The sequence below is a fragment of the Trematosphaeria pertusa genome, assembly GCF_010094035.1.
Source record: "Trematosphaeria pertusa strain CBS 122368 unplaced genomic scaffold BU26scaffold_11, whole genome shotgun sequence".
Taxonomy (NCBI): domain Eukaryota; kingdom Fungi; phylum Ascomycota; class Dothideomycetes; order Pleosporales; family Trematosphaeriaceae; genus Trematosphaeria; species Trematosphaeria pertusa.
Window position 1 is genome coordinate 446,853 of NW_022987222.1, and position 25,570 is coordinate 472,422.

Sequence of the window (25,570 nt, forward strand, 5' to 3'; positions counted from 1 at the left end):
CCTTATGACCCAAGTTCGACCTTATATTGCGTCAACGTTCTATACCAATGGAAGGAACTGGAAAGAACGTCCACCTCCTCTAAATCCTATCGCCGATCAGCTTGGTTCGTCAAAAAACTCCGGACAGAACGCGCTGCCCGCGCTACATTGACGCTACATCAGTGTCTGTTTTCCCCAGTACATGAGTTCGTGCTGACAATCGCCCAAGCCAATGTCTTCGCTCCGATCTTCTCTTCAAATTGCACCACGGCTTCCGTCGAACCTCTGCTACTTCTTCGACGCAGGCCCGCGGTCTCCTCTACCTCTTCGCCAGGGATTACGAGACTTGTCCGCCCCACAAAGAGCGTTCCAAGTAGTTGATGGGAAGACTAGTACCCGGCTATCTCTAGCTGGCCTACCCTGGTAGTGTTGGAAAGGAACTTCGGACGCGAAAAAGTGACATTCCAAGGCCCCAATCGGGTCCTCTCCCTCCGCCCAACCGTTTCTTCCAAGGTTTCGCTCGACCCCTGAGTATCATCCAACCGAAAACAGCCACTTGTAGCTCCCGCACCAGTGATACCTAGGTATGAAACGAAAGACCTTCAATGCTAGCGCTCCGTCAGACCGTGGAAAGCGCGCTCGAAACATCGCTCCTGCTCGCGGACTTATCGATGTTCCGACCGACGTTGGGGTCCTTACAGCAGTTCTATGAACGATGTAAGCTTCGGTATGATATCGCCACATTAGCGCATGTACAAACTACTGTTTGAAGGTCGCTTTACTCGCCGGCCTCGGCTCTGGCTAGATTTGTCCGGACTCATTCAGGATCATGATAAACCGTTGGCGTTTTATCACCTAACTTCCCATGCCCGAGGCTGTTCTTATTGGAATCTTATCAACGTACTAGATCAGGCCGTCATCCCGCCTCAGTTTGATCAGCTTCTAGCTTAGCCGAGCGTCGCCAAACATGGTTGCGAGTGGAGACGCCTCCCTAACTTCCCACATACTCTGCACCTACGCGCAGCCCCTTTGACTCACAAAAGAAACGGTCCTCGTCTTTGCCACTGGTTCGGATGATAGCCGCGACCGCATTCAGGCCGCGAGCATGTCGTTCGGGTTCGCCACTCCCCGAGGGCATCCGCAAGGCAACCGCGTGGCAAATACCAGAATTTGAAACAGATCTGTTGGAATGTTGAGAGAATAACGCGAAGGAACGGTTTTCACAACGGGTTAGGAACAGTTTCTCCCTTCCGGAGATGTCTTTGAAGTGTTGCAATCAATAGCATCGGTCCGCACTATGCTATCTGAAGCTTCTTTTGGTTATGGTCCCCCGTACTAACAGAGGCAGCATCAAATAAGAGCAGAATACGACGTACGAGCAACTTCAAAACGAATGATTTCAACATCTCCATCATGCCTTAGGACCAGCGATTTCGGTCATGATGCTCGCGCTCCAGTTACTCTGCATCTTTGCCCGCCTCGCTCAAGGCCTACCAAAGTCAGCACACAATCATCACAGGAATAGCGCGGACGAACGATGTACTCAGCGTTGAAAATAGCTTCGGCTTCAGCATTGACATCTTCATCCTTCCCGGCCTCGCTCAACGCCTGAGTGGTGAGCATATCTGGGGAATGAGTCAAGGGCGGAACACGGCTTACGATGTATTCAGCGTTGAAGATGGCCTCGGCGTCATCACTGGCTTCCTTCCGAAATCGTCAGTCCTTGCGGCTCATGACCGTCCCTTCGCTCGCCAAAAGATTACATACTCTTTTTTCGGCGTCCTTGCCGGCTTCGCTCAATGCCTTGCACCGATTATCATCTCCTCCGATATCAGGCTGACGGAGGACTAAGCGGGGCGTACAATATACTCAGCATTGAAAATGGCCTCGGAATCCGCTTGGGCGTCTTTACCCGCTTCACTCAATGCCTATGTCATGTTACACGACGTCGTTCGAGGGATTCGAAAAGTCCATACAATGTACTCTGCATTGAAGATCGCCTCAGCATCGTTGTCTGGTGAGCGTACTTGCTTAGAGCCGGGCGTTGGAGCGGCATAGGTGAGGGTGAGGCCCGCCAATGCGGCCAGAAAAGTGGCGGAAAACTTCATCTTGAGTTTACAAGATACGCGTCCGGTGGTCGATGGGCTTTGTTCAGTTCGTGGGAGTCTCGAAAGAGGAGACAGGATTGAGCGATGGGCGCCCCTTTATGTCTAACAAGCCTACGCAGTTTCTCCTTCCTCGGTCAGTGATGCCACCCTGTACCTTGGCCGGTTGCTCATAGAAGCTGCAAATCCGACATTATCCAGTACCAATATGCGGATGGATGCACTCGCATGGAACTATCTTTCTTTTGCTCTCTATCCACGCAAGTAGAAAGCAGCCAAGGCGTTCGAAATTGCTGACCAACCCATTGACTGATAGATCTCCAGGACAAATGATGCCGAAGCAACGTAGTGGATCCTTCCTCAATCCTTCCACGCGATATCGCATGCGGTAGAGTGACGATCCGCAAGCGTCGCAAGATCGGTCCGAAAGCAGCGATACATTCAATGCCTCACCAATCTACTCATAGCCATTGAGTACAGGTACACACATGGACCTCTAAGCATCCCAGCCGGTAACACTGTGTTTTACCTCTGCTCCACTAGACGTCAAGCTAAGCCAATTGTCCTGCAGTGTATCCACTTAACTCCCCGGCGCCTCCCGCCGCGGAAACCGCCCCTCCCGCTCCCCCGCTCTTGGAGTAATAACTTTAATCTAAGTTATGCAGGGTTATATGTAGTTGCAATGGAAATAGGAAGTCCATTGATGCGGGCGGTGTGATTGTCGAGCGTGTGGTTCTGTACTCCGGTCCCCGAATTGCTTGCTGACCTTGCATATGCAGATTTGAGCACGCGAGATAGCCTAGGTTGGGCATATCTTGCGTCTACGCATGTTACACACCAACGGTTAGCATATCGTTTGCCTGGCTCTATTGGTTGGATGCTAACAGATCGTATTGGATAGCGGGAAATAAATTGGTTTCCCAAGTATGCGGACGGATACTCCGTTGCCGTGCAGACTTTCATAGATGGAGGAGGATCGATCTTTCCCCTTGAAGATGCCATTCTTTGAGCACGTTGGTAGATCGAGGCATCAGGATCGATCGTGCTAGCTACCCCGCATCCAATAGTCTCACTCATAGTGGAAGGAAGCATGGCATTCCTTGGTCAGTGATAGCAGCACTACACGGGAAGGTATGGTAGCGGAGCTACTGTGCAGACAGATAACCACGCTGCCTGATTTACCAAAGTAGCAGTGTCTAGTCCACATGAAAAGGCTAATAAAGACTCAGAGGTGGATTGCATCATCACGACAGGGTCCAGCATCCTTCACCCCAGCACCCCATCAGTAACGCCCTCGATCTTCGTATCAGCTCCCTAAACGGAAGATGAGTATCGCGTTGCCCACCAGTCTGGAGCTCCTTGCTCCCTGGACAAATTTTTCTGCCTCTACTCACCGGCTCTCAGTCACATACATACACACCACGTCGCAAGCACCGTCCCAAACCGTCCGCCTTCCTGCTATTCTACTTGAGCCATACACAGAGCGGCCACCATGTCCTCTCGGACACCCAAATACTCCCCCCTCCGCGAAAAGCCCAGTTTCGAGCAGCCCTCCTCCTCTACACCGGACTCTCCCCTTTCCACCGAGCACGACACATTCCTCGAGCGATATTCCGACGCACCAACGCAAAACCACTCCTGGCTCGCCCGGGCTCGTCGCGAGCCAATTCTACTCTCACTATACATCGTGAACACAGTGTTCCTAATTTCTCTAATATCTCTCGTGGCCAGAAATACCACTACGCAATGCGAGGACCCCAGCCTCAGAGGCTTATACTGTACGCCTACCTCCTAGTATCCTATCCACATCAACGGCAGTCAGGGACTTACGGAAGCTTATAGCGCCTCTAAACGACGCGGTCCGGTACAAAAACGCAGCGTTCAAGAAGGGTTTCATCACGGATATGAGCGCGTACATGGGCTGGCCGACGGACAAGAAGGATGAGCTGTGGACGGATTTGTATCGCTGTAAGTCCCCTGGACCCTTCTGGCCCTGAAAGATGATAGCATCGATCTGACGCATTTGATGGACGCAAAGACATGCCCGTCCGCGTACCCAAGACCGAAGCGCACAGGCTGCCGAACAAGACGGCGCATTTGACCGTCGACGGCTGGGAGGAGGATTATATGGTTGGGATTGGTGCGTTGCGTTTCGCGCAGATCTTGTTTTCCTTACTACATATACCTAGCATGAACTGACTGACTGGCTAACTATACTCCTCGAGCAGATGTATTCCACCAACTGCACTGCCTCGTCAGTCCACCCCCCTCCCCCACAAAAAAAAATCTCCCACTAACATGCGCTGCCTTGCGGCAGAACGTCCTCCGCCGCTCCTTCTACCCGCAGCGCTACCGCGGCATGGGCATGTGGCACCCCAACGGCACGCTCAACATGCTCGGCTGGGTGCACATCGGTACCTCCTCCCCTCCTTCCCCTTTCCCCCTCTTTCCTACTTCCCCTCCCACTTCCCCACCCACTAACCCCGCCCCTCAGACCACTGCATAGAAAGCCTCCGCCAATCACTGCAATGCTCCGCCGACATCGCGCCTATCCCCTTCACCTGGATGCCGGAGCGCAAGTACATGCTGCTGCGCATGGACACTTACCACCGGTGCCGCGACTTCGACGCCCTGCACGCGTGGACGCGGGAGAGGCAGGTGGGAGAGTATAGCGAGAGCAGGCATGTGGAGGGCGGGCGGGTGGTGGATTATGCGGGGATGGCGGATGTGCTGGCGGGTGTTAGTGAGGAGGAGTTGAGGCGGGTGAGGTGGGATTTGCCGGCGGCGGTGAGGGAGGGGCGGCCTTGGGATGGGGAGTAGGGAGGGAGGGAGTGGGGAAGTTGGGTGACACTTGTATTTTGACTGCGAGCTGCTCTTTGGTTGGTGTGGAAATTTGAGCTTGCGCGTTGAACCTGTGTAAAAGTGCATGGTGATGCAATGACAGACGTTAGCACATAGGAGGGTGATAATGAACATGGTGATATGGGAGAAAAAGACACGACCATGATCCTCACTAGCCCCCAAAGGGCCGCAATCCCGTTAGAACCCCGAAGGGAGAAAAGTACATGACATCAGTAGACCGGAGGGAAGAGCAACGAAAGAAGAAGTCATCTCCCGACCAAGAGGAAGTTATCTCTGGGACTTCTTCTTGGTCTACAGATAACTCCTTTTTGGTCTTCTTCCCAGGATCAGGGCAGGGCAGCGTCCTTATCTACGGACTCAACGCAGCGCCTTTTCCTGGTATGAACTAGCCTTTCGCAATGGTCTTCGAGCGATCTCGACCAACTGGAGTCTAGGCCGTCACTACTGTGCGGATAATAGCGGTATCGATGGTGGGGGTTGCCATGTTCGAAGTCCTTGATCCATTCCCAAATAATGCCATTCCAGTAGAGGAAGAAAGCTCGCCGAGGAATATCTTCGGTGTCCCCTCCCAGGACACTGACGAACCTACGCAGAGGTTAGTGAGTGAGCTTCCTGTGGAGCAGACATAGAAGACCTACGGATAGTGTTTCGCCACCTGCTGCAGCCTCCTGGTCCCATCCAGGTCGTCTCCAAACTGAATGAAGCATATTCGGAGATTGTTCTTGCTGGCACGTCGACGCGGTGAACGCCAGAACTTCCCAATTATCTCTTCTACAGCTTCAACTTTTCCGACATCCGAAGCACTCTCGGGCAAAACATATATCATCGTTCGCTTCTCCTGGCGACCAGCAAGATACTGATCCATGATGAGGCCCAGAAGCCTTTCGACCTTGACCCTAGTTTCGGCTCTCTTAGAACCCTCCACATAAGTATTTAGGTTCCGAAAGCTCGTATTGGCGAATTTGATAGTGTTGGTGGCAGCGCCAACATCGTCAACGGCGCAGGAGAACTCTAGCGGCTTTTCCGCAATATATACGTTGTCCCTTGTCGAATCACGTAGGACACATCTGCCAATCAAAAAATTGAGGGTGGGTAGATTCGCTGAGCGGGACGGGTCGCAGGACAGTATGTTGGTGCGCGCTGCTGATCCTGAGTCTGCTGAGTGAAGGTCATCAATGTCGACTTTTACGTCCTCCTGAGAGTCGTTTCTCAAACACTGACCGACGTCTACTCTTTCGCAGACATGAGAGCAATGCTCTGGGTGGTCTGCAACTTTATCTGCCTTTCCCTGGCTCTCCTTAGCTTCTCGTAAGATCCGGTCTAGACGTTCGTGTAGCTGCTTCGAATCGAATCGCAGTGCCGGGTCGCCTTGAAGAAGATGATCATCGACAAGATCCAGGATCATTCCTGTCACGTAATCGTGACTCCGAATGCGGCCGCGCAAGCGATTGTGCCATGCTTTGACCTCGGCGAGAACTTGGCTTCCGTCATGGAATCGTGCTTTCAGCTCGCGGCCAGTCGCCTCAGATGCGCGCTTACGACGCTCCTCATAGTACTGTATTCCTTGGAAACCTGAGAGCACGTACGTAATTGCCATGGATAACACGCATCCAAACGACCAGATGTCCATCTTTGGGGCGGCAAGGGCAGGAATATCGATGGATACGGAGCAATTCAACTCCGGCGCAGCTAAGCTCGTCAGTTATGGGCCTTTTCAGTCTTCCTTGTTGTGCCATACCGTATGTAGCTGTGCCCCCGATGATGGCGTTGCTAGTCTTCTCCCTGTCCGGACGTCTTGCAAACTGTGAAAAGCCAAAGTCGGCGAGCTTGAACTCGCTATCGATGAAAAGTATATTGTCTGGCTTCACATCAGCATGCCAACCTACAGCAGTTTCGTGAGGTTCATGGATTCTCTTTAGTGCGGAAGCAATGCCGAACAACTGAGACCAGAATCCAAAGATCTCAGCGGGCGTAGTCGGTGGTACCGTATCGGCAAAGTATTCGAAAAGGTCGCATTGGGCGTCTTCAAGGAGGATATTGTGTGTCATTCCTCCAGCGCGATCTGACAACTCAAAGGATCCGAAGCATCTGATGATGTTCGGATGCGGTTCTTGTTCGCTTAGTATGGCGAAAGCCTCTAGCTCTTTCTCGAATAAGCGGTGATGTTGGGAGGGGTACTGCTTGACGACGCGCGATCGGGGTTTTGCATCTGGAGAATCATCGTGGTCATCCAGAGAGACCTCGACACTGAACACAGAGGCAGTGCCGCCTTTCTGGTTAACCCTCTCCTTCCATTGAATGGAAACTGGCTGTGAGGAGGATTGTGAAATGTTCGGAGCAGCCGATGTCGAAATCGGTGACAGGTAAACAGTAGTTTGGAGTCTCCACAAGGAGTCAAGGTCCCAGTTGAGAAGACTGCTAAAGTCATCCGGTGCATTTGGAGGATCTGGAGAATCGGAGCCATCGTTGCCATCGTGATTATCTGGTGGAAGCTCATCGTTGCCGGTATTAAAACCACCGCCATCGTCTGTAGGAGGATCATCATCGTTACCGTCTTGAGAATCGTTGCCGTCATCGTCGTCATCATCATCGTCTCCTGGGGGCCCGCCACTCTCCGTAGTGTCTTCGTCAGGAGTATGGAGACATTTTGGTAATGCATCCCCTCTCTTGTAGTGCCATATGGTGTGCTTGCAACGATCCTTCCAGTTTCGATGCCGGTGGTGAGTACAAAGGCTACACCTTTCTGGAAATATCTTAGGCGCGTTCGGTACCTTGCAGTCGACGATAGATCTAGTGTCATTGTGGATGATTTTATTGTGCTGGCGCATCTTATCTTCCCTTGTAAACAGATACCGTTCGGAGGCACTGTCCAGATCCCCGCATCTAGTACAGAACCAGAAGTCCTGGGGGAAGATTGTGCTCTCATGCCGAAATAAATCGTTTGATGTTTTGAAGCGCCTCTGGCACTTGAGGGTACATTCGTAGATTCCGGCTTGTTTCTCATGACTGCGAATGGCCTGGCATCCTTTCGCTCTCCTAGTGTCGATGAATCTGACGATGGCAGCGCGCAGGCTCGCAGTCATATTAACACGCGGCCTATTCGGGACCAAGGCTGAGGCCAGCACGATGGAGTGATCAACGTGAAGTAGGCCCGGGTCGCTAATCGGTTCATTCACAAAGCTCTGTTGTGCAGAAACGCCGCGATGAAAAATTGAGCCGTCCGTGTTGTCGATGCCAGTTCTCAACACTTCTGCGGCAGATTTCGAAGGCATGTCACCAGAAAGGTTCAATGCAGCAGTATAACTTTGGCCTACAAGTACATCTGCAGCCGGAAGCCAGGAAATCGAGGAAACCGAATCCCCCTTGAGCGGGAGCCTGGCGATATCGTTCGCGAGGTTTTGCTGGCTCTGAACAGTATTACCAGCTGTACGGACATCGCAAGGAGCCGTCGTATGAGTGTTGGTATTCACAAATTGCTGGCTGCTGCCGTCAGGCTTCAGTTGATGGGCGAATGAACAGGTTTCTTGCTGATCGCTCTTGACGACATGGGAAGGCGCGCCCCTCTCTTCAGTGTACGGATTCGCAGTGTACCTTCCGCGTACGTGATTGCTATGCGCGTCATCCCTTTCCTCGTCGTCTTCGAAGAGCTGGCGGAGGCGAGTCTTGATGAGATACTGGGGAGCCTTCAAGAGACCGCGAAAAAGAATGACATCAGTATCGCTAGCCAGTCGTTGATTATTGGCGTACCACACGCTCAGGATAAGGTCCTGCCATTCGACGAGACCTTCGGAAGAGCCAGCCGTTTGTTTCCCATGATCGGAGGCTGTAAGCTCAGTGTCGTAGAAGCCAGAATCTGGAAGTGAGCTGGGAAGCAACGAGCTGGAGGCATCAGAGGAGTAGCACTATATGAGTCAGGCCGTGCGGTCAGGGCACCTCGGGAAGACGCTTACGAGACTCTGCGAGTTGTCCATTGGGAAGTACTCCGGGAACGGAGCGGAAGCGTCTTGGTTCTGGAATGACATTTTCTGGGTGGCAGCAGTTGGATGCTATTCTCGGTACTGCGGCAGGGTCAACGTTCGATAGTGCACTGCAACCAGTCAACTCGCGTCTCAAATTTCGGCACAAGGCTAAGATACCCTGGAGGTAGGTTTTACAAGAACGAGCTTTCTGTGTTGATATCAGATAGATCGGCGTGAGTGAACTAGCTTTGCGTCGTGAGCGGTCGTGGACGATGCTGAAACTAGCGACGTGGTTAGAAGGATATTGGATGAAAGCATATTCGGGGCCTCGAAAGGAAGGCACGATGTAGAGCCGCACAGGGCCGATAAGGGCGACGTCCTGCACGCCCTGCGCCACGCCTCTCGCCCTCGCTTACCGTCCACTCACATGCATCGTGCCCTCCCCTCCGAGGCTTGGACTGGTGAACGCAAGAGTTCAACATTCCGTGCGCTGGCGGCGTTGGCGAAGACGTTTGCCTCGTTTGCTAACCAGTAAAGCTGCAGTCGCGCCTTTCAAGCCTGGAAGAGTCCTCCAGGCTCAGCAGCGTTCCTGTCCCGTACCGTACAACCCACAGAGAGGAAACCCCGAGTAGAACGCAGCCCCGCGATCAACGGAGGAACCGGATACGTCTCCACTACTCCGATAGCATGGCGGGATGGTTGATCCCCTCATCATCCACGTGCGGTCCCGAGGCGTCGACGGAAAATTGATCAGGATGATGCGGGACTCCAGAGATGCACTCGGGTTGGAAAATCGGTATGTACCCATCCGGTCGCAGAAACGACTCTCGCCGAGTGCCCTAGAACCCGCATTTTGTAGAGAAGCGATGACAATAATCGGACAGCACGAGGAGCAGATAGCCAAAGAAGCAGAGACACGAAGACAATGAAGTCGAAGGATGAAGAGTGCGGCGGAGGTCGGGCAAGCGCAACCCGGAATCCGCGCTAAGCCCAACAAGTCTAGCTTCTTCACCACCCACAGCTCATCCCAGCAGAGTAGAACATTAAAATGGACTTAAATGGCATTCACGCCCAGTATATTCTCTACACACTGTATATACTGCACCGACCATACCCCATACAAACCTCCCCCTATTCTGTCCTATTCTGTTCTATTCTATCCCATCCTGTCCAAGCAGGATATCCCTCTCCCACACAGCACTTGAACACCCACACCCACATACACATACACCACCATCCACGCATCCTATCACATACACAACCCCGTTCGCCAAATAGTAAAAAGCAAAAAGCCCGCTCTAAAAAAACTTTTAGCGTTGCTGTGCGCTGCGCAGCGCCAGTCAGCCCGAGCCGACATAGTGTAAAAATATCAGGCGCTTTCTTTGATTTCCAAAAAAAAAAACCCCGGATGCAAGGAAAAGTGACATAGAAGAAAACCATCATATGTCGGGTATGTATGCGATGCAGAATGCGAAGATGCTGGAAAGTAGTAGTAGTCCTCCTCTTGAGGGACTTTTGCCGCCGCTCGTGTTGCTTCTCTTTCTTCCCCATCGCTTGTTTCTCGTCGTTGATGTTGCTTCTTCTTCTTACAACAAGATGCGCCTCAGATAGTCGTAGATCAAGGCTTCACCTTATCCCTGCTCATCCGCTTCACGGGATGCAACAGCATCCCCGGCATACACATCCGCCTCTCCTCTAGCTTCCCGTCCTGGCCGGGCCCGCCGTCGATTCTCTCTTCCTCGCCCCAGTTCTGCTTGATCATCGGCCAGTTCAACCACCGCCGATATAGCGCTCGGGGGAATTTGCTCGCGTAGTACCAGCTCCAGCCCTGGAAGTTGTACTCTCTATCGTGATTATACGGGCTATCCGCTTGCTCTGTCCACGCGCCCTGGACGTTCTCGACGGCACCGCCGGTTGTTGGGTCGATGGTTGAGGCCGTGTCAAAAATGCCTTCTGCATAAGCGGCAGGCCAGTGCCGGTCGTTGAATATGGGATGCGGGGCGTAGACAGCTTTGAGACCATGTTGAAGGGCGACGGTTGAAGGCCACATCTCCGCTTGCATACTGCGACCCACCAAGTTTTCTTCGTGCATAGCCTGTAGCATGCGCTTGCTAAATCGTACCACGGTGTTGATGAAGACGCGACGGTCGATAGTGACAAAGTCAGGATGCGTGAACCAGTCGGCAGCGCCGTCTTGCGCGGTGAAGATCGGTCGGACGCCCGGGAGATAGTTCCATATCTTATCCTTGTACGACCAGCTCGTATTGCGAGGATCCCACATGGGCAGAAGAGTAATGAAGTCCGCAGGCTCATTGACACCCCACTCGAAGTTATCCTCCTCAAAGGTCGTAGGCGGCGTAGGTCCGAGCGGTTTCTGAGGCGGATTGGCTCTCGCCCATGGTCGTGGGCCCCATACCGGCGCCGGAATCAACGAATGTGCCGACGCATTCAGGACATCTCTATGCGTATTCTCCACGAACTCCTGATAACTGTTATGCAGGCTGGGAAGATAGTACCGCTTATTCCTCTCCCAGAGCAGCTTCCTGGGCTGCTTATCCGCAAATTCCGAGATCTTCTCAAAGAAATGGTAGTGGTGGCCTGTATATCGCGCGTCCGTCTCCCAGTTCCAGACGTAGTCGAATTCCGGATGTGTGATGCTAAACCACTGCAGACACATAAACTGCATCCAATAGACCTGCCAATCCCCAACTGCTGGGTACCATTTGGGGAAAATAGATTCGGACCATAGCAATGCGATATCGCGAAGTTCTTCTGGGACATTTTCCCTCAAAATCTCATCATATAGCGTCTGATTGTCGAAAATGGGCTTGTTTCTGTCCTTGACATGCACGTAGAGGAAGACCTGGTATTCGCCGCCGGATTTGAGGGAAAGTTCGGAAATCATGGCGCGGATCGCGGTAATGTCGTTCTCCTCGTATTTGTAGCCAGTCCATGCGCGGATGAGAACTGCAGTGCGGTGATGATACTTCGGCACATTCGTATCCCTGTTTTCCATATTCCCCCTGGCAGTATCGGTGGGGATCGCAAAAGCCGAGGAGGCGGATGCAGCTGCGGGAAGCGTGGTGCTGGGTATCTTCATGATCGGGGTCCTGGCCTCTGGTCGATACCGATTCTTATTGCGTTCCAAGCACTCATCTTGAAGCTCTCCCCATCTCACCTCATGCCACTCCGGAACAGTCTTGGGCGCCTTCCAGTCCTTGACATCCTCGGGAAACATATCGTCGCCATACCCATATGGACCGTATCGCGAGTAACGGTCGAAGCAAACGTCATCGTCTAGACCAATGACGTCGTAGCCACCAGCAAACACCTTCGGGAAGCCTGGTGGAACTCCCTGATAGACCTGCACCTCATCATCCGCACTGATGTTCAGGGGAACGCCTCTTGGACCTTCGCAAGCCACGTATTCACCTTTCCATCTCTTCCCCCACTCGACGGAGTTGTAGTCGGGAAACGGCTCGTAAGCGACCGGATTCGAGGCAACGGTGCCATTAAGCTTATGATGTCCAGCGGAATAAGGCCGATAGTCCCTGGCATACATTAGCCTGCCTTTCCTTACCTGACCCGAATCCAGTTGCACTCACATGTCAAACTCCTCCCACCGATTAGGGTCGTAGTCCTTATTGATATAATCCCCAAACGGCGGCCAATGCCCGTTCCACGACGGGCGATGCCAGTTCAACATCTCCTTCATATACTCCCTGAGATTCGTCGGTCGTGGCGAGGGATGGACTAGCGGACTCGACTTCGAAGGTGCCGTCACCCACGGAGGGCTAGGCTTGTGTGGTTCTTGCGGGTGCAGCGACCCCGTCCCTCCCGCCGCCAGCTCGGGGTCCACAACATCGGGCACCTTCGTGCTCCCCTCATTCTGCTCTGGACTCTGACTCTGATCTGGCTTTGACTTGGGCCCGCTGAACAGCGGGATCTGCTCGTACACATTGGCGCCCGACCACGGACTCTGGTGCCATACGGCGAGGATAAATACAAAAGCGATGAAGGAGAGAACGGCGAGCTTGCGGGGCGATCGAACTAGCATCTTCGGATAACGCGGCTTCTGCCAACGGAAGTCGGCTGCTGGATGTGACTCGCGAGCTCGTTCTGATCCTGCCTAAGGAGCGGACCACTGCATCGCTTGCCGGAGCTGGTGAATGCTCGATGCAGTAACAAAAAAACGTATAGTGAATCGATGCCGCTATAGCACTTCGATATCGCTTCTTTCGAAAAGAGCTATACAGCAGCTAGGAGGTCGACGACAAAGAGAAAGCAAGGAAAAGGCAAAGACGTCACTCGTCACTGGGCGACGCCGCAAGGATGGTGAATCCGCTACCAGAGTGAAACAGGTGCAATCCCACGGAGACCCCGAAATAGCAAGAAAACGGAAGCTGACGAGAAGGAGAAAGAAGAGTCCGTCCGTTTCACTTTCCGTAGGTGTGAGCGGAGGGCGAGGAGCCAAGAGATGTAGGAGAGGAAAGGGTACCGTGGTGCGGGAGCGGGTGGGTTATTTCCGCTTGACTAGGCGTCGCTCTCTTGCCCTCTTACCCATCCCCTGGACCCACCCGCCGCCCATCTTACGCGTTACACACCCCCAGGCGTGGCAGGGGCCGGCGCCAGTCACAGCCCGGAACTGGCGCCCGCGATCGACAGCCGCAGAGCTCGGCGTTTCGACCGCCCGCCGCATCGTCCAGACACGCGTTGCACCAAGACCACCAATCGCCCGCTTGGCCCCCCGAATGCCTGACGATCCGCTCATTTTCATGCACCAACCAGCCCGCCGGGCCCCTGGTCCAGTTTGTATTTCTGGAAGTCCGCTCTTCTGCTGCTCTCTCTCGCCGGACTGTGAACCGACATGATCGCCATCCCCACCCTGTCGCATCCTCATTTATCTAAAGCACACGCCTCGCATGTGAGAATGCTGCCAGTACCCGACTACAGTACCGGGCTACGACGCCATCGTGCATGCGCTGCGTGTGGCCAGACTGCCAGATAAGAAATGATAGATTGCACTGCATCGTGCCACCGGAGATTCTGCCTTCCTCCTGTCAGCGAGCCGCGTGGGATTTCTTGACAGGTTGCGGTCACTGCATCTCTAGCGTCGTGCGCGGATTGTTGAATACTGGTAGATTTACTGGGGCCAAAGACTACTAGAGTTGCCAAACGTGATAGTGACAGCTGCAGTGCTACAGCGGGAATGGCCACTCATGATTCATCTGGCAGCGCACACTGCATTCGGAATAACCCGCTAGACAAAGCCATGCTAAGATACCGGCCCATGATCAGTCCGAAGCCCATATCCACGCCGAATTCTAATGCTACGAGGTACCATCGCGCCATACCCACCGGGAGGCAAATGTTGAAATTTTCGAGACGGAAAGCTCGTGGAGCCGCAATCAAAATGAGGCTGATCACCGCGGTTCGAGAGCCGCATTGGGCCAGACCCTCTCTGATCCCCACAAACTGTCTCCATCAAACATCGGTGCTGCACCAATGAACACCATCATCCCTGTACATCCTCATGTCCACTTCTGCACCACCACGCCGCCGCGCTTGAACTCTGCCATGTCGCCCAGCACTTGCGACTTGTCGGTCAACTCCTTCGACGGGAAGGTCGTCATGAGCGCGTACGCTCGCTGCTGGCTGGCGGGGCTCGCTGCATTCACGAAGTCGTATACATCGCCGATGGTGTGCGTCGTGTTGAAGCGCGACTGCAGGCGTGTACCGTCTCCGAGCCGAATCTGAAGCGTGACGATGGGAGCCGAAGAGTCGACGTCGACGGATGGTTGCGCAGCGCCGGAGGCAGCCGAGGATGCAGTGGCACCGGAGGGTGCAGCCGCTGCAGGAGGGGCCGCTACCGCAATCGCACCGGGAGTGGGACTACCGAGACGCTGGCCAGCACCGGAAAAGGGAACGTACTTCTTCTTCGGCCTCACGTAGTCCTCGTCTTTATGCGCGTGCACCTCGACATCCACCTCTTGGCCGTGCTCGACGTTCAGAATGTGCAGCGGGGCGTGGCCGGTATTGATCATCTCGAGCGTGCGGGCGTTGGCGGGGTCGTCGTAGCGGAAGAGAGGGCCGTCATCGACGGAGAAGCCATCTCGCCAAAGATGCAGCTCGCGGTGTGCCCGCGGAGGTGGTTGCTGGACGCTGGCGATAGGATCGGGGATGACGCGAGAGGGAGCATCGTCGCCACCCAGTGTCATGCCAGCGCCCCGAAAGTGGGAGGAAGGCTGCTCGTCGTCACCGCCGGGTCGAGGGGCATTCCTGTACTCGATTAGCCTGCGCAAAGTACTAGCGGATCCTGCCGCACTTACTGTCGCGCACGGCGGAGGATGTTGTTGATCTGGTCTCGCGGATTATTCGCCCCAGGGTTCTGCACCGCGAGGCCCGACTTCTCACCACCGGCAAAGAAGTCCTGGTTCTCGTCATCCTGGTAGTCCGAGTCTGAGCCATGGTCGCCGTCGTCGTGACTGGGTCCCCGGCCGGCGCCCGACGACTGCAAGTCCCGCAGCGTCCCCATTCCCCCTCGCTGTGGTTGCCGACTACCGCTAGCTGCTCCTCGCGACGAGGATGCTTCAGACGGGTCTGGAGGCACATAGGCGCCTGCAAGCGTGCGTCCGCCACCAGGCTGTTGCTGTTGCGGCGGGTTGGGGTTCGGATTCTGGGGCTCGTCGTCGCCTGCCATATCTACGTCCGGTTCTCCCTCTTCGGGCGCGGCTTGGTCGAAGTAGAGTGTTGCAGCGGTCTGGATGTCCCAGTTGCCTGCGTTCAAGTACTGTTCAGCCTGTAGCCGCGTTAGTCAGAAGCTCCGGGATTCTACGTGCTTCGACGTACCTCTGTCGGAGCTAGACCGGTCAAGCTTGCGAGCTCAGCAATGAGTGCGTCCTGGTTGGCGGGCGGGCCTGAAGACATAGCAGGTGATGCCTCAGGTGAGAGAAGGCGGGTTGTGGTGTTGTTCGAAGCTGAGGTCGTGTTTTGTAGCTTCGGTGGTGGGGTCTGATGGCGGGCTGCGGCCTTGACGTCGCGCGCACGCTCATTGGCCAGGCGCCCGTCACACAATATCCGCAGCAAACAGCTCCTTGCTCCTTCGTCCGCGGCGAACTTTCTCTTTCACTGCAATTGCCCGCATACGTCATTGCAACTCTGTGCACACGAAACGAGTGAGTGCATGAGCCCATTCCGCCCGAGATCATAGCTCCGATGCTTGGCGGCCGGTATCGAACTTCCAGCGCCTCAGTCTAACCTCGCTGCAGCCATCCAACCTCGGAACCCCTTCCGTCACTCCCACGCGCGCTCTGGAGCGCCGTCGCGCCTCCCTCTCCCTCTCCATCGAGCCCGCTTCGACCGCCAGCCCCTGCGTCCACCATTGCGCTTAACGCACAACTCAACATCCCTCTCCGTCTTCGGAAGCGCACCTCCTTCGGCCGCCGTGGGGCATCCATTGCACTACACCCAGCTCTCCTCCACGCCCTCCCCAACAATGGCCTCCTCGTCCTCGCCCCCGCGCCCAGGCGCCGCCCAGCCCCTCGCCGAGTCCGGCATAACCATCCGCTCCGACAGCGAGAACTACGACGCGAACCACGAACTATCCCCCTCGCCGCCGTCGTCCTCGTCCGCGCCGCTGATACTATACAAGCCGCCGACGCTGTGGGGCCTGATACGAGGCGCGACGATAAACCTAGTGCTGCCGTTCATCAACGGGCTGATGCTGGGCTTCGGCGAGCTGGTGGCGAACGAGGTAGCGTTTAGATTGGGGTGGTCGGGGACAAAGGTACGTACTAGCCATCGTCCATATACATATACTGAGGATATGGGGGTTAATGATTGCAATCTAGATATTTCCTACTAATCGTTCCGATTCCCGGCGCGTAGGGCCCGGCGTGGAGATGCGGCCCGACCCCGTGGAGCGCCGGCGGAGAAGTGGACGGGAGATGGACATGTACACGTCACTGGAGTAGTCGAGCTGTCCTCTGTGCGAGGTGCTTTGTGTAGGGGTGGAGAACGAGGAGGAGAGTGAGCAATCAGCATCTGTACTGTACATAGAGCGTATCCAGTCAGGCCGGACTGAGCGCGCGGCGTTCAGGGAGGCGATCAAATCAAAAATCTCCAGACCGATGTAGACAAGTGCAAGAGCTGTAGTGTTCTGAGTAGTAGGTATTTGTACAAGAAGTTCCAACCGTCTATATAACTACAATGCCATCTCCCATCCAATGCTCTTTTAGGTACTGGTAGGGCCATCTCTACTAACGCGATACTCGAAGCCCCTTATCATACATACACCCCCTTAGAGACCATAAGCTTGTTCTACCGCCTATTCTCAAGTCTCCTCTTCCTCTCCAGCTCATACGCTCTCGCCCTCTGCTTCGCCTTCTCCTTCTTGTCCTGCGCCGCCTTCACACTCGGATCTCGTGAATCCATAATACCAGACAACCTCTTCGCAATAAATCCTGGTCTATAATTCCGCTTGATCCAATCCCATTTCTTGCCAACCCCACCCTCCTTCGGCATCCCCTCCTCATAGTCGACGTCTCGGTCCTGGTACTCCTTGTCAACCTTGGGCGCAGCCTTGCGCATGTGAGGGGGCAAAGCGGTACCGGCTTTAAGATTGATTCCGCGCGCAGTAGATGCAGGTCCGCTGCCGGAGGAAGAGGTGGTGGTGCGGGCAGCGTTGGGAGCTTGGTAGCGGATCTTGCCATCTGCGCCGCGGATGGCGCTGAGCTCAACCTCGCCCTTCACGACTTTACTGTAGAGTTTGTGGCTTTCTGGGGTAGGTAGTGGACGGATTCTGACCAAGCGTCTGAAGCCAGGTTGCTTTAAGCAATACGCAGTGATGCCGCCGAGAGAGGCGGAAATGAGGAAGTAGACCTGGACGGCCGCTGGCTGCCAAGTAGTGACTAACGTCATGACGATGGGCATACCGATCTGCATCTGCTTCTGCAGGCTGGACATGCTCGCTTCGGTAGACATACCCGTCTCGCCACCCATCTGCGGAATTAGAAATCAGCAAGCTGTCGTAAACGTCGTGCGAGAGCGGCGGAACACACCTTCAGTATCACATACATAAGGCCGCCCGTCAGCACTGGGAGAATGTAGATAGGGTCCGGAATGGTGAGGTCGGTGAACCACAGCCAGCCGTCGGTACTCATTCCCGGGACCGGTAGGTTGCTCATGCCTCTGAGGCATCGGAAGGCGCCGAATCCAAACACTCCCTGAGCAATTGGCGTACCCAAATTCTTGAATATATCTGCGCCGACTTCCTTCATGATGCCCTGTTGCTGCAGTTTGAGCGCTTGAACCATCTCATCGTTGCCTTGCCGTTTCGCTTCCTCCATCCGTTCTAGCAAAGGCTGCAGGACGGGTTTCATAGCAGCGAGCTTGGCCATAGAGTCTGATCCTCGGCGTTGGAAATAGAACAATATGACGCGTAACAGTGCTGCCGAAAGAATAACTGAGCCACCCCATCCCCAAGCCGTATTGAGGTAGCTGAGCTCCATCAGGTTCTCAAAGAAGGACGAGGGCCCCCACCCATAGTCGAGTCCCAGGTCCTTGAGCTGGCCCCAGTATGTGACGGTCATAGCGGGGTCGAGCACCGGCGTCGTATCCAGAACAGGCGGCGCAGGGTCAAGACCGAGGAGCTCTTCCACTGTCTTAGGATCCGAAGCTACGGATGTGCTCTCGACGACGGGGTCCTTGCCTATGCCAGCGGGGGAAAGCTCCGGCGTTTCGGTGGTAAAGACAGGCTCGGGAGCAGCAGGGGACGTTGCGGCGAGATCGGAAGGCGTGGCAGGGTTGGCATCGGACGGTGTGCTGGAGCGACTCCAGGTCCAGGGCGCATACCACGAGCCGTGGCGGACGGTGGATGCGATGAGGAGGACATTGGGAGAAGCCGTGGCGCCGGTTCGCCAGTTTGCGGACTGGAGTGGGTTCGGCCGGCGTGACGATGCGGATCCGACTACCTTGCGTGCAGCCGAGGAAAACTGCAGGCACGATCAGCTTGAGACGCTCGAATGCAATGCAATTGTCGGCATTGCTGCTCCGCAGGGCGCGCAACAACCATCGCTCGGCGCCAGACACAGGAGACCATGATCCGAGGGAGGGAAGCGGAGCTTTCCAATTGGAGCGGAGATCGGGGGTTACGCACCTTTCTCGACGCATTGGAGCGTATAGTTAGAGACTGACGAGAAGTTAAAGGAACGAATTGTGCGGGCCGTAGCCCTCTGCTTGGAAGCATGGTGATATGCCGTCCGAAGCTGGCTATGGAGCTCGAAGTTCGAAAAAGATGGACGCGCCAAGACCTCCGGCCCGCATTAGCGCCACAAGGCGGTTTAAGCGCGAGCACGCGGTGGACAAGCACAACACGTCCTACCTTAGGTACTTAGGTAGACTTTACATGCGCAAGATTCAATGATCGAATGCTGACTATCCATTCATCCACTGACTATGGAAATACAGAACACCACATACACATCTACCCCAGAGTTCATCGTGACTTCCATTGCTATCAGCATAACCAGAGAAGAAACACCATCCGTGCAGAACACGTAACACATAAACCTTGACCATGGGACATGGTAGAATACAATGCAAAACCCCATACCTGGGCGTCAGAGCCGCCGAAGCAGTCCGTTGAGCCCGAATGACTCCGTCTATGGAAAACAGAAGAAACAAGTGCATTATGCACAAGACAAATGCAGACATGACCCCATGAAGAGAAAAGTGGAAAGTATAAAGGGACATGTTGTACAGCGGTAGCGGGCGCTGCCGATGAAGAATGAAGTCGGTATCGTGTCGTGTCGTAAGTTTTGGGATATCGAAGCTGGCAAGGAGACGCCAGTGTACCACAACGCCACCCTAGGATGCTGTGAATGGTGAATGAAGAATGTAGAGTCCGTAAACCGGGGCTCCCCGTTCATGCGTTGGTGTCCGCGGGAAGCCATGTATCAGGACGCCTAGTCCATGTAGCTGTTCCCCTCCGTGACGGCAAGAGCCTCTTCCGCTTGACCACCGCCGGCTTCCATTACCTCGCCGAACATTTCTTGTCCGCTGCCAGAGCTCTTGAATGGATCCTGTATTGGGCTAGCAGGTGCCTGCCCGGCACCCTCGAACAAGCCAGGGTCGATAGGCTGAATAGACGAGCTAGCGCCAAAGCTTAACGGTGCACTCGTGGCGAACGTCGGAGAGTTGTTGTAGCTGGTAGTAGAAGCAGCAGAGTTGAAGTAGTCTTGGTCACCGAACCCACGGCGCATCTCCGGTGGTTCTCCTGGCGGCGTGTGCGATTGCTCGGGCGCCGGCTGGAGGCTCTGGGGCCTAGTGGGATCCAAAGACTTCCGCTGCTTGAACTGATGCGTTTTTGTGCGCAGGTGCGAAGGCAGATCATCCGGATTCGTGATTCCGAGCTGATTCATCAACTTCTGCTGCTTCGTAGGCCGCGGCTTCCGTGTCGAGAGGGATACGTTAAGAATGGGTGGCGGAGCGGGAGCAACTGGTGCCCACTTGTGTAACTCCTGGCGGAAGAAATTGATCTCATTCGAAAGAAGGATCTCGGCGCCTTCCAGCTTTCGAAGGTAGAAGCGCTGCGTGGTAAGTTCCTCTGGGCTAGACATCACCGGATTGATGTATTGGGCCACATATTCGCGAAACTTGGTGCCATGATCGATGATCGACTCGAGGGTTTCTTCCTCCTCCGGCTGGAACGGGAGGCCCGCAATCTCGTCCTGCCACGTCTGCAGGTCTTCCAGCTTTGGTCTAGTAGCGTCACGGGGGATCTTGACGCGGTAGTCGCAGATCGGGCAAGTATACTTGTCGTCTTCTTTGACCTTACCCCTAGCGATTTTGAGACACTTGCCATGGTACCTGGAATAGTCAGCAAATAGAATGCAGGGTAGAGGGCTCAGTATGCTTACCACTCGTGGCAAAGCTCACACTCAATCATCATACCAGCCTCGGGTTTGCGGCAGATGCAGAAAACGTCGCGACTTGATCCAGAACCGTCCACATTCTCATCTTCCGCAGGGGTGTGCTCCCGAGACGCAGGCTCAACAGGCATCCGGGGCTGATCGGAAAGGTCAAAGCAAGAGCGGTTTCTCTCATCGACCTGCTTCATGTGGGCTTGCAGGATGTGCAGGGGCGCATTAGCCTTTCCGAACAACTTCTTGCCTCGCCGCATCCAGTCCTCGTGACGTTTCTGTTCCTTTTCGAGGTCGATTGTACCAGCAGGTTTGCTATTGAGGGCGTTTAGAGCCTCCATGGCGTTCCGCACTTCCATGTACTTCGGACGCTGGCGGAAGTCAGGATTCGCGCTGCGCTCGAAGAGAGAGACAATGAGGTCTTGAGCATCGCGCTGCTTTTTCAAGATAGCATCAACAGCCGCGAGAGTTTCTGGCGTGACCGGGAGTGTGGATGCCTGCTTGGACAATGCATCCAGTTGCTGATAATGGACGTTCTCAACGGACATGAGCTCCTTCGCCTTGGCCTCCCAGAGCTCGCCTTGAATTTTCTTTTCCTGAAGGAGGTGTATTTCCGGATGATTCTCGGGTATACCAAGCTCGGTACCTTGCTCTATAAGCTCGATGACGTCTTGCAGCGATGACGGCTTGAACTTGACCCCGTCGGCTGTCTTAAGCCATTTGAGCTGTTGGACAACTTTCTCTAGAGAGTCAAGTTCAGGGAGGTCGACATTGAAGCCTTTGCCTTCCTCAAGCAGCTCATCGAGCCGAGCAATGCTCTGCTGGGCTGGGCGATCACGCAGCGCTGCTCGAGCTTTGTCCTGGAACTCTGTTATGCTCTCGAAGCGCTCGCGGAGGACGGTGATCTCCGGGCTGTCGAAGCAAAGGTTGTTTGCGGTATTGAGCAGCTTCTGAATGTTCTCGACCTTACGAAACTCTCGCTCTTTCTCATCCACTTCGGCAGCTGAGGCTGCTTTGCTGGCAGCGCCGCGACCCCTCCAAGCTCGCTCATTCTTCCGGCGGTTCTGTTGCTTGCGCGTGGTATAGTTGAGAGCTTCCTCGGCCACTTCAGAGCACTTTTCCACGAACTCTTTCAAGTCCACGAGGCCATTTAATTCCCAGTCAATCTTTTCGCCCTCGTTGAGGAGCGCACGCAGCGCCTTGAGTTGAGGCTTAGGGCCGTCATCAAGCAGACTGTCGAGCTTAGCTTCCCAAGCCTCGGGCGTACCTGCTTTATCAACTATCTTCTGAACAGTCGCCAAAAGAGCGTCGTCTGGTATGCGATAGATGAGCGTATGCTCGCCTCGAGCGCCAAGGTAACGGTCGTTCCCCAGGCTTCCAGGACAGCATTCAACCCATCCGGCATGGCGCAAGCAAAGCACCTTCCTAGCATTCGAGCAGTAGAAGCGGGAGAGGTAGCCATATGCTTTGCAAAAGTGGCATATTAGCTCATCTTCGTGCATGTCTGTGTCGTCGATAATGAATTCCATCTCACACTCGGCTTCGGCTTCACCAGTGCCGTCGATCTTGCATGTATGCGGCTGCACGGCCTTATGCTTTTCCAGGAATTCTGCTCGGGTCTGCATTTCACGGTCGCGCATGCGCTCCAGCGCCGGAGCCAACCACTTGGCTGTCTTGATCGTTGTGTCTTTCCGCGAAGCGGCAGCGAGAAGAAGTTCGTCATGCGAGAAGCACGGTTGTCGCCGATAGTCCTGCAGGCGCTGGACGCCAAGCTCTCCGTAAGGCTCCCAGTCGAACGGCGCAAAGTTGACAGCCTCGTTGAAATTGAAGCCATGGTTGAAGCCAGCGTGATAGGCTTGTGGGAAGGTGATGACGAACTCGCCGGCGCGCTGATCGAGCGCGTAGACCCTGACTCCCGCTTTTTTGAGTTGTTCTGGGGTCAGTAAAGTGACAAGCTGGAACAGCAGGTCGGGTTGAGTCTCGAAGAGCTCCGGCACCGCGTCGCGCATCGCTTGCTCAAACTTCTCCGCATCGTCTGCTGGAATACCGTACCAGGTTTTCGTAGCGCCGAAATGCTGGTAGTTGGCAGAGTACGTATAATGATCCTCGTTATGCCAGCAGAAAGTCGAAAAGACCATGCCGACGTATAACCAGGGTACCGTCATGCCAGAGATGTCAGACTTGATATGGCGGAAAAGCGACTCAGGGTTGTATGGCATGATGTTGAGATTCCAGGGGTCAGTCGCATACGGATCGCGAGGATTTCGCTCGATGGTAGGGAATCCACTGCCATGCGTCGTGGAGTGGATATCCGCACCATACTCCACCTCGACCGTCTCGGTGAGGTTCTCTACTAGCCTCCAGAATTCGCGCTCGACATCGTCCTCGGTCACGGGCTTCGCAGTGTTCGTAACAGAGTCGAAGGGCATCTTGTTGGCAAAGTGGCCCTGCTTGAAGTTGTGCGCCCTCTCTTGGAACTGCTTCAGCGAGTAGGTGCCGCCCTCCTCGAACCCGAACTCGCCTGTCCCGACGAGGCATTTCGGACAGTGCCAATCGTATTCAGGAACACCTTTGATCGGCGGATCAAGGCAGTAGCCATGATAGCCAGCGTCGCAGCTGTCGCACAGCAATATGTTGGAGGGGTCGTTGTCGGTGCCGCAGGTCTCGCATCGCTAGAACATATATCAGCGCCATCCATCGACGTCGAGACATGCAATGCTTACATCTCCAGGACGCTCGTCCGGCGCGCGAATGCGCGGATACGATGATCGGCCCGGTGTGGACTGGCGAGGCTGGGTCATGTGCGAGCCGGCCACGGTGGGCGCCGCTTCTGCAAGTGCTCTGTTAGCGAGATCCAGCAGCCAATGAGAAATCGCGCGCTAAAACAGCGGTCCCTGGATCGCAAGGATCTGCTACAACGCAACCCTGTTTCGACGACAGGCGGCGAGAGGTGCAGAAATCTGCATGCATGAGATGCGCCTACCATTCTTTAGTCGCTTACTGCGTCGGCCATTCGCCGCATCCGCCTCGCCATTCATGCCACTTTCGGCTTCCTGGGACAGCGTTCGCTTGAGGTGATTGAATGCCTGCCCGTTCGAGAGCGGAGTAAGACCGACGGCTGACGGTCGCAGGTCGGGCGTATTGTGGGCTGACAGCATAGGGCTGCCGCCATTTCTGAGCGGTGTAGAAGTGCGAGAGTCGGTGGTGCTCTGATGCACACCATTAGTTATGTTGACCGCTGAGAACCCGCTGGGTGTGGGGGTAGAGACTGCTGCTGGAGGTGGTTGCGGAGGTTGCGGTGGCTGCGCATTGACAGCAGTAAATCCTCCCGCATTGACAGGCGTAAAGCCCGACATGGCCGATCGTGGTAGCTCGGGAGGTGGAGTGGGTGCAGCCTCGCCCTGAAGAGAGGCATTAAGCGCAGCCGATGCCCTCATAGCAGGCGAGTCCATTGGGTTTCCCGTTGGTGTGCCGTGCGTCGACCTTTTCATGGGCGACGGGCCCGGTGACGGCGTAAAGGGACCACCATTCTCGTACTCGAGCATCTGGTGCACGCCCGGCTTGACCACCCTCAGATACTCTTCATATGGATGAAGCCACTTCTGGTAGGAGTTCTTGAGCGACGTCGACAGCGAAGACATTATTTTGCCGCTATAGCCCAAGTCGCGCCCGATCTCGGCCCATTTCTTCTGCTTGCACACGCGGTCGAAGCCACCTCTAGTTTCCACAGCCTTCTTGAGTTTGTAAAGGTCCAAGGGTCTCTTATCAACGCTGGGGAAGCGGGTGAGGCTGTTGCCGTGCTGCTTGTGGAACTTGGCCAGCTGGTCCAGATAGTTCAGGTTGGCACGTGTACCTAGATGGAGTATCAGCGCCAGAAAGCAACATATACTAGGGCAATAGACATACCTCCTTCGACTGAGTTCAATTCCTGTCGTCGCGTGCGGAAATGGAAGCGCTATCAGGGGTCAGCTCTGCATCGTGCATGTCGCCGCTCCAAAGAGAAGGCAGAACGGATAACAAAAAAAAAGAAGTATGAGGGACGCAGACGGCAGACGTACCTCGCTGTCGATTGCAAAAGGCGGATTCCACGAATCTGGCGGGACAATCTTCGCAATGCCATACTGCTGAGCCTCCTCCCGGACCTTCTGGATATACTGCAAGGGATCTTTGAACTCCTCGGCCGTCGGCCTGTATGTCGGAGCTTCCTGGAGCCCGAACATGCGATTCGACTTGGGTGGTGGGTTGTTCGGAGGGCCCTGGCCTCTGCGCTCGACGGTCGCGAGATCCAAGGCCTGCGCCTTGCGAGCGCTGAGTGGAATAGCGCCCGCACCGTACGGCTGCGCGCCGTTCAGAGAGGGTAGAGGGATGCCTCCCATTCTTGTTTTCGGCGCTGCAGGGCCCGCCATGGGTATGCCCGGCGTCCCTGCGACTCGAAAGGTGGACATGGTGGCGCCCGTCGGAGGCCCGCCGGGGGGTATAAAGTCGACCATGGCACCTCCGCTGCTGCACCCAGCACTACCCTCGATCCAGCGCACAACACAGTATTATAACGACAGTGGGAGTGCAGTGTCGGCTTCAGCGAGTGTTGCAGGGTGGAAGAATATCGATTGCGGGCCCTATCGGCGGGTGATATCGGTAGGCATAAGACGTGCACTGAAGTCAGAGCGACTGCCGGGGGCAGAAGAGGACCGAATGCGGGCCGGATGCAGGCCAAAGGAGCGTCTGCTGGGAATTAGATGGGTTG

General features: G+C 55.1%; 8 protein-coding genes across 8 annotated transcripts; 2 read left to right on the forward strand and 6 right to left on the reverse strand.

Annotated features, from left to right (window-relative positions):
- Nucleotides 1–1,395: 1,395 nt before the first annotated feature.
- BU26DRAFT_607234 (uncharacterized protein) lies at nt 1,396–2,087 on the reverse strand (the record flags this gene model as incomplete). The annotated part of the gene is made up of 5 exons (XM_033835736.1): nt 1,396–1,469; nt 1,516–1,587; nt 1,639–1,683; nt 1,842–1,907; nt 1,956–2,087. The coding sequence occupies 5 exons, from the start codon at nt 2,085–2,087 to the stop codon at nt 1,437–1,439; spliced, it is 348 nt and encodes a 115-aa protein (XP_033680944.1). The 3' UTR covers nt 1,396–1,436.
- Nucleotides 2,088–3,563: 1,476 nt separating this feature from the next.
- On the forward strand, nt 3,564–4,904 carry BU26DRAFT_607235 (uncharacterized protein; the record flags this gene model as incomplete). The annotated part of the gene is made up of 6 exons (XM_033835737.1): nt 3,564–3,862; nt 3,927–4,052; nt 4,123–4,224; nt 4,313–4,338; nt 4,402–4,498; nt 4,579–4,904. The coding sequence occupies exons 1-6, from the start codon at nt 3,577–3,579 to the stop codon at nt 4,902–4,904; spliced, it is 963 nt and encodes a 320-aa protein (XP_033680945.1). The 5' UTR covers nt 3,564–3,576.
- A 262-nt stretch (nt 4,905–5,166) lies between these two features.
- BU26DRAFT_58684 (uncharacterized protein) lies at nt 5,167–9,176 on the reverse strand. The gene is made up of 5 exons (XM_033834670.1): nt 9,083–9,176; nt 8,897–9,033; nt 6,685–8,848; nt 5,585–6,635; nt 5,167–5,531 (listed from the first exon to the last, which is right to left on the reverse strand). Exons 2-5 carry the CDS (start codon nt 8,966–8,968, stop codon nt 5,273–5,275), a joined length of 3,546 nt encoding a protein of 1,181 aa, XP_033680946.1. The 5' UTR covers nt 8,969–9,033; nt 9,083–9,176; the 3' UTR covers nt 5,167–5,272.
- A 1,347-nt stretch (nt 9,177–10,523) lies between these two features.
- On the reverse strand, nt 10,524–12,962 carry BU26DRAFT_567459 (uncharacterized protein; the record flags this gene model as incomplete). The annotated part of the gene is made up of 2 exons (XM_033833656.1): nt 10,524–12,456; nt 12,511–12,962. 2 exons carry the CDS (start codon nt 12,960–12,962, stop codon nt 10,524–10,526), a joined length of 2,385 nt encoding a protein of 794 aa, XP_033680947.1.
- A 1,463-nt stretch (nt 12,963–14,425) lies between these two features.
- On the reverse strand, nt 14,426–15,832 carry BU26DRAFT_577442 (Cdc48-dependent protein degradation adaptor protein-like protein; the record flags this gene model as incomplete). The annotated part of the gene is made up of 3 exons (XM_033834402.1): nt 14,426–15,199; nt 15,235–15,704; nt 15,755–15,832. The coding sequence occupies 3 exons, from the start codon at nt 15,830–15,832 to the stop codon at nt 14,437–14,439; spliced, it is 1,311 nt and encodes a 436-aa protein (XP_033680948.1). The 3' UTR covers nt 14,426–14,436.
- A 568-nt stretch (nt 15,833–16,400) lies between these two features.
- On the forward strand, nt 16,401–16,878 carry BU26DRAFT_567461 (outer membrane protein Tom13; the record flags this gene model as incomplete). The annotated part of the gene is made up of 2 exons (XM_033833657.1): nt 16,401–16,691; nt 16,756–16,878. 2 exons carry the CDS (start codon nt 16,401–16,403, stop codon nt 16,876–16,878), a joined length of 414 nt encoding a protein of 137 aa, XP_033680949.1.
- A 177-nt stretch (nt 16,879–17,055) lies between these two features.
- Nucleotides 17,056–19,160, reverse strand: BU26DRAFT_461369 (uncharacterized protein). The gene is made up of 3 exons (XM_033825061.1): nt 19,062–19,160; nt 17,965–18,897; nt 17,056–17,905 (listed from the first exon to the last, which is right to left on the reverse strand). Exons 1-3 carry the CDS (start codon nt 19,149–19,151, stop codon nt 17,225–17,227), a joined length of 1,704 nt encoding a protein of 567 aa, XP_033680950.1. The 5' UTR covers nt 19,152–19,160; the 3' UTR covers nt 17,056–17,224.
- A 603-nt stretch (nt 19,161–19,763) lies between these two features.
- Nucleotides 19,764–25,400, reverse strand: BU26DRAFT_58926 (PLU-1-domain-containing protein). Its single transcript, XM_033834726.1, has 6 exons — nt 24,885–25,400; nt 24,733–24,781; nt 23,810–24,679; nt 23,550–23,656; nt 20,824–23,498; nt 19,764–20,773 (listed from the first exon to the last, which is right to left on the reverse strand). Exons 1-6 carry the CDS (start codon nt 25,314–25,316, stop codon nt 19,870–19,872), a joined length of 5,037 nt encoding a protein of 1,678 aa, XP_033680951.1. The 5' UTR covers nt 25,317–25,400; the 3' UTR covers nt 19,764–19,869.
- Between the last annotated feature and the right edge of the window lie 170 nt (nt 25,401–25,570).